This window comes from Lacerta agilis, chromosome 7 (genome assembly GCF_009819535.1).
Source record: "Lacerta agilis isolate rLacAgi1 chromosome 7, rLacAgi1.pri, whole genome shotgun sequence".
In the NCBI taxonomy this organism is placed as follows: domain Eukaryota; kingdom Metazoa; phylum Chordata; class Lepidosauria; order Squamata; family Lacertidae; genus Lacerta; species Lacerta agilis.
In genome coordinates, this window is record NC_046318.1 from 49217903 (window position 1) to 49224699 (window position 6797).

At 52.8% G+C, this 6797-nt stretch overlaps 1 protein-coding gene across 1 annotated transcript; it reads left to right on the top strand.

The window, feature by feature from the left end:
• The first annotated feature begins 3375 nt into the window (after positions 1–3375).
• SOX17 (SRY-box transcription factor 17) lies at positions 3376–6797 on the top strand. Its single transcript, XM_033155214.1, has 2 exons — positions 3376–4103; positions 5620–6797. Exons 1-2 carry the CDS (start codon positions 3803–3805, stop codon positions 6450–6452), a joined length of 1134 nt encoding a protein of 377 aa, XP_033011105.1. The 5' UTR covers positions 3376–3802; the 3' UTR covers positions 6453–6797.

Below are 6797 nucleotides of genomic sequence, written 5' to 3' on the forward strand. Positions count from 1 at the left end.
TCTACTCCACTAATTAGAAGCTTAGGCGGCTAATTAGAAGAGTTTAGTTTAGCTCAGGGGTGATGGAGGGAGAAGTGAAAAGTGGTTCTGATAGTCACTGACAGATTTCCTGTCAAGATTGCTGCTGTCAATGGGGAAATCAGTGACAGTGTTAAAGCACAAGAACAACTGTCATTGTCGGGTTCACAGTGGGTGTTTCTCCCCATACTATTTTATTACCCTCCTGCTTTTACTGGCAGTTTTGCAAGTCCAGTTCATATGGAAATACTGTTCCATAGAAACGATCACAACATAAATATACTTATTCGGCAGCAAGTCTGTTGCAGGAGCGGACTCCTCCCCCCCCCCCATCTCACTCTCTCACACTATGAATGAGCACAGGCGGTATTGTCTCTGTTACATATGCATGTGTGTATGCAGCACATTGCGTCGAATATTGTCCCGAGAAATGTGTGCTGTGATATATAGGCGCACCCCCCCCCCCCCCCGCCCCGGTGCGGAGGCCACCCACCCACCTTCCCTTTCTTCCCTCCAGCTTGTCTTGCGAGCCAGCGAGCCTTGCAGGAAGCCCTGCGGATGTTTGCTGCTTTTCATGTGGCATTTGTGGCCGGCTCTGATAACGTGGCGGGCCGATCCGCAGCCATTCAACGCCGCGCATGGGAAAACGGTGGAAATAGAAAGGCGGCGTCTCTGAGCTAAGGGCGCTCGCTCTCCCTGCTCCAGCGCCGCGAGTTGAAAAGGTCACTTGGTCCCCAATGGGAGCCCCCGCCCGCCGGCTCTGGGGGCCAAGGGAAACACGGGATCCCGGGCCGAGAGGAGACACAGCAGCAGCAGCACTTTTCGGGGCTTGGGTTACGAGGAGCACGTGGGGACTTTCCCAAATTGGGCAGCACACACTCAGATCCCACTGGTCTTACTCCGGGCGTCACTCCTTTGGAGTGAAATGCAGGCAGCACTAGCCCAACGCAACGAAACTGGACGGTGCTTGGCAAGGGGCAGCCAATGCCGATCGCGATTGCTGCGGGATTTAATTTCTGCAGTCGCGTATCCAGGGTCGGAGCACAGGAGCGAATAGGTTTGCGGTGCCGGTTTCGGCCAGGTTGTTGCACATAAACCGGTGCGAGGGATCTGCGGGTCTTGGGGGGGGGGTGCGCGCACACAACCTCTCCCGAGATCCGCATCCCCTTCTGTCACGCCAGATCCTTCAATTCCCAGAGGATCTTCCAAGAGTTCACTCGAAAGTTTTGAGACGGGTTCGAAACACGCCTTTCTCTGCCTTTCATTCTAGGGCGCTGAATCTGGAACGGAAAATTTGCTGTGGCCTGAACTTGCTTTTCGAAAACAAAACGAAACAAAAAACTCAAGTCCCTAAAGGCGATGTAATGGTCTGACTCGGTGTAAGGAGAATGCTGAGGTTCTTCAGAGAACCTTCCAACAGTCGGGTTAGAGACAAGGGACTGCTGGATCGATCCCCCGGAGCGCATGTCTCGCACATGGAAGGGACCCAATGCACTTCGCTGCTAGTAAAATAACAAATTTAAAAAATGCTCTAAAATGCAACAACTCCCTTGACTTCACATCGGTCTGAACTGCAAACAATATGGCCTCAGTTGTTTGTGGATCGCAGTTTACGCAGATGTCGTGGGATGCGGGGCTGAAGGCTCTCTAGCGCAATGTAAATGTCCCACAGAGAAGCAATCTGTTTCCTCTGAAGCTGTTTCTGTAACGTCTGCCCCAGGGTCAAATATACTTTCCTAACATAGCACTCAGGCGCTCTGCGCTTTCCTGAGGTTGTGCATGGCGTGGTCCCGCTATCAAGCGGAATAAATATTTTGACGGGGAATCCCGAAGAGTTTCCAAGGTAATGGCTAACAAGATGAGACAGAAAGTATCATCACCATTTCAAGAGAGTTTCGTTTCTTCTCAGAGGCAAAAAACATAACTTTGGGGTTCTAAATAAAATAAATAAATTTAAAGTTCAAAGTATATAAGCCTAACTGCACAGTATCTCAGGGATCTTGATCCACGAATTATTTTCACTCTGGAATTTTGCAAAATACAATCCAGCGGCGTTTTGACCCACAGCTTGGATCCAAAGTAACCAGGCTGACTCACATCCAGGTGATCCTGGGAATCTCGATTCTAAACACTAAACTCGGAATGGCTTCAGGATCAGGGGGAACCTTTACGATATAGTCAAAGAAAAATAACTGAATGGTCAAAGAAAAACAACTAATTGCATTCCGCAGGAAGCGCAAGTTGGTGAAGCTGAGTTAAGCCAAGGAGCGACTACGTTCACCTGAATGTTGGTTTTGGCTGAAGCTGCCCAAAGACTGACATCCCACGCCTTGTAGCGAAACTCAATACATGCTTACTCGGAAGCAAGTCCAGCTGTGGAGCTTATTTTCCAGTAAGGGTATTTACGAATGAAGGTACAGTACTACGCTGAAATAAGTACCACTGATTTCAGGAAAAAAAAATTAGATGCAAATTCAAAGCATGTAAGCATCAGTGCGTTTAATAGCATCACCTACTAACGTAAATACTAACCTACAGTTACACTTGGGAGTCCTTTTCGCTGGAATCAGTACCGTTTACTTCCGGTTCTTTGAAGCAAGTGTCCTAGATTTTCATTACCCCCTACATAAACGTGAAATGTTGAGTTAACAATAGAGGTTTGGCAGGTGGTGTGATTATGACGATGATGATTAAATTCATTACCTGCCCTTCACCAGCAAGTCGCAGAGCAGGTTACAAGGTTAAAAGCATGTTAAAAGTATTAGGTGGTACTCCTGTTCATTTTGTGCATTAATGTACATTGTAAAAAAACACATTGCATAATATTGTGCTGAAATATTAGAAATCCCTTAAGTGTGAAAAAACTTAAACCCCTTAAAACGTGCTTGAGTTCCTGCTGTTGAAATAATCGGAAATGAACCAGTTAAAGTTCAAGTACTCTAAATTAATTATACCAACTGAAGCATCAGCAGCAGTTTGAGAAACAAAAGAAGTACATTTAGAGCATAGTTATCCGTAATAAGTATGATACTTGCATTTACAAAATATATACAGTATTTTATTAGAATCCATCATTTGTGTGCGTGTACCCATGCGATACAAAAACTTAACGAATTATGATACACGATAACGTATCATGTACAAATGTAACGCTTAAATATTATAAATGCACTTATTAAAGCCGGCTCTCAAAATGTATTTCTTCCATCAGATTTACCAATGACATTTCCTGTCTAGAAAACACGTCCAGCAGACAGGAAACAGATAAAATAGGTCGAAAGTGGTTCATTTTCCCTCCCATAAAAACAAACTACTTAAATAGCGTGATCCCAAGCAAAAACATCCTCGTCTGTCACCTTTAACGAGTCACCTTCTGGTCCCTCTCATTCCGAGCCCAATCGCCCTTAACTTGAAAGTAGATCCCATTGATCTCAATGGAATTTACTTCCACGTAGCCCCAAGTCATGGAAAAATCCACTTGTCGCTGGAAAGGTTACTCCTGGCCAGCTCCCATACAGGTGAATTGCAGATGGAACTGGTCCTCTGCTCGCCCGCTGCGACGGTCTCCGGCCCCGCCCACGAAGCCGATTGGCCCGGGCTCAGTTTAAACGAAGCCGCGCGGTGACGGCTGCCAGCTAGTCGAGAGCCAGCGCGGACTGCCTGAGTGTCGCTAGGAGTCTCTCCCAAGCGTTCCTTCCAGCGAGCCATCCCGATTTGCCTTGTGGGGGCGCCAGGAAGAGGACAGAGGGCAAGGAGCGGGTGGGTCCGGCGGAGCGGCGTGGCAATGAGCAGCCCCGATGCTGGATACGCCAGCAGCGACGACCAGGCGCAAGGACGGTGCTCGCTCCCTCCTCCGCTCATGATGCAGTGTCCGTGGGCAGAGTCGCTGAGCCCGATGGCCGAGGGCAAGGGCAAGGGCGAGGCGGCCGCCGATGCAGGCCAGCAAGGCGGCCCGGGCCGGGCCAAAGGGGAAGCGCGCATCCGCCGCCCCATGAACGCCTTCATGGTCTGGGCCAAGGACGAGCGCAAGCGGCTGGCGCAGCAGAACCCGGATCTGCACAACGCCGAGCTCAGCAAGATGCTGGGTAAGTGCCCGGGAGGCTTGGCAACAGGCACGGGGCGGGGAGGTTGTAAGATGCCAATGTCAAAGAAAGTCCATAGACCTTGCTGTTGTTACCTACAACAGAGTAACCGCACAATCCCACGCATGCTGCCTTGGAAGAAAATCCAAGTAGCTGCGCGAAAGCAGATGTGTCAACTTGAATAAAATATGGGGGGGGGGCAGGTAAGCCCTTGCCTGCATAATCGTGGGCATGCACACCATGTGAAAGGCAATGCCCATCAACGGGGGGGGGGGCGGCCCCCTCAAATATTTTATTGGGGGCGCCAAAGGGACGTCGACCCCTAGGAGTTTGCCTTTATGCGCGAGAGCACACCCCAAAGCAACTGCCATCTCCGCAAGGCCCCTTCCTTCTCTTGAAAGCTGGCTCGGCCACGCGGAGGAATAACTTTGGAGCTTGGAGCGCACGGGACAGAGCAGGGAATTGTCCCAGGCCGCTCTCGCCCTCGATCCCGCCCACCACGCAGGCAGGGTGGGCACGAGGGAGTTTCAAAGGTTTGGCTAAGAGGGGCAGCTTGGTATCAGGAGGGCTGAAATGGTTTAAACCTCGACAGAGTTAATGGAAGGTTTGACATCAAAGATTTGGATTCCAGCGACATAAATTATTTCCATTGCTATAATTCGACGTGCCTTTTTTGGCGCGGGGAACGGGATGGGAAATACTCTTTCGCAACCGGGAGGACGACTGGCCTGCGTTTTTTCGCAATGAGCTGCTGGGTTTGGGGCGCGAAGAGGCCGCCCAGCTGCCGTGGTTTATCCACATACGTAGTCCTCTGCCACCTCGACTCCCGAAGGGTCTGCACTTGTTTTGAGCCTGGATAAAAGTGTCACAAATGTTGGCTACCTCACTGCAGCCTGAAATCCCCCCGAAAAGCCAGAACAAACCGGCCCGGCTCCGAAGAGGTGCATCCACGAAGGTGCATCCCTCTGACCTACACCCTGCTGAGCAGAGCGTGGAAACCTGTGGCCTATCGGAAGTTGCTGGACCCCAGCTCCGATCACCCTTGAGCAATGGTTGCTTCACGCTGATGGGAGCTGGGAATCCAGAAACACCTGAAGGGCCACAGATTGCCCATCCCCAAGAGGGCTGTGAGGTGGTGTGGGAGGCAATGGTTTGTGCTGTAGTCTTATCCCCATTTACCTTGGAGCATGGAATCAATTTCTGAGTAGGCATTGCTAGGACTGTCAGTTGACTTTTTTCTTGCCTGAGGGAAAGTCCGCGCCAAGGCGAGAAAACGCCAACAGGCAAAGAGTGTTCCGAGGTTTGGGGTGAGCACTGTATGGGATTAACTTCAATGTGAGGACTGCGTTGTCAATTGACTTGTTTTCCTGCTTGGCTGAGGGAAGCGCCAAAGCGGGAAACGCCTGAGGGCACAGTGTGGAGGTTTTTTTGGGGGGGGGGGATGACAGGCAGCCGCCGAGGCTTAATTGTGGGCGCCTGTTTGAAACCTTCTTTTTCCCTTCTCTCCTCGCGCTGACAGGCCAGTCGTGGCGAGCGCTGACCCAGGAGGAGAAGAGACCCTTCGTGGAGGAGGCGGAGCGGCTGCGGCTGCAGCACATGCGCGACCACCCCAATTACAAATACCGGCCGCGGCGGAGGAAGCAGGTGAAGCGCCTCAAGCGCGGCGATGGCGCGGCAGAAGGCGGGAGCGGTTTCCTCCCCGTGCAGCAGCAGCACCAGCACCAGCACCACCCGCAGCACCAGCTGGGGCTGTCCATGGACGCGGGCAGCGGCTGCGAGGGGCTGGGCCTCCCGTATCCCGAGCAGCCGGGCTACGCCGGCGGGAACTTTCACTACCGGGACTGTGCGCCTCTCCCACTGACTGCTTTGGGCGCCCATTTCGGGAGCTACAACTTGCCCACCCCAGAGCCCGAGTCTCAGAGCGGCGCCTGCGCGGAGCCCGCCTTTTTCCCTCCTCACCAGCCCGACGAAGGCGGCTGCCTGCTGGGGCCCTACGGCTACCCGACGCCCCCCGGGGCCGAATACCCTTGCAACGGCGCCCCTGCGGGCAGCAGCGCCGGGTTTTTCCGCGCCCGCTTCGCTGCTCCCGTGGCCGCCTACACCTCTGCTCAGGATTCCGTGCAGCAGCAGCAGCAGCAGCAACCCTGCCGTCGAGGAGACACCGCTGTCGGCTTGGAGCACCTTCCCCCGCATGACGTGGAGCTACTGGCCGACGTGGACCGCGCCGAGTTTGAGCAGTATCTGCCCTTCGGCTGCCCTCCCTACGCGAGCCACGAGGCCTCGGATGCGAACTCTGCCGCCGCTTACTACTGCGCTGCCGCGGGAGGAGGGGGTGCATATCCGGAGCTGTGAGGGACTCAGAGGACTGGAAGGGGGGCAGGACTGGATCCCTCGGTTCTATTTATTGTAATTTATTGACTGAAGCATTTTTAGAAACCAGGCCTGGGAACATTGAGCGGGGTTTTAAAGTACTGTACCCGCTGTAGCCTTTTTTTGCCCCTTTCCCCCTTTCTCCTTCTTGCTTGTAACCTCCACATCGGACAGAGCCAGCGAGGCTGCCCTTACAGCTCACTACGAGGCAACTGGCCCGGCGCCTCCGAACCCGCTTCCTTCAAGGGATCCTTGTACAGAAAGGGGTTGGACGTGGGGAACCCCCAGTAGACGTTTGACTTGGAAAAAAGCTCGGTAATAAAATAA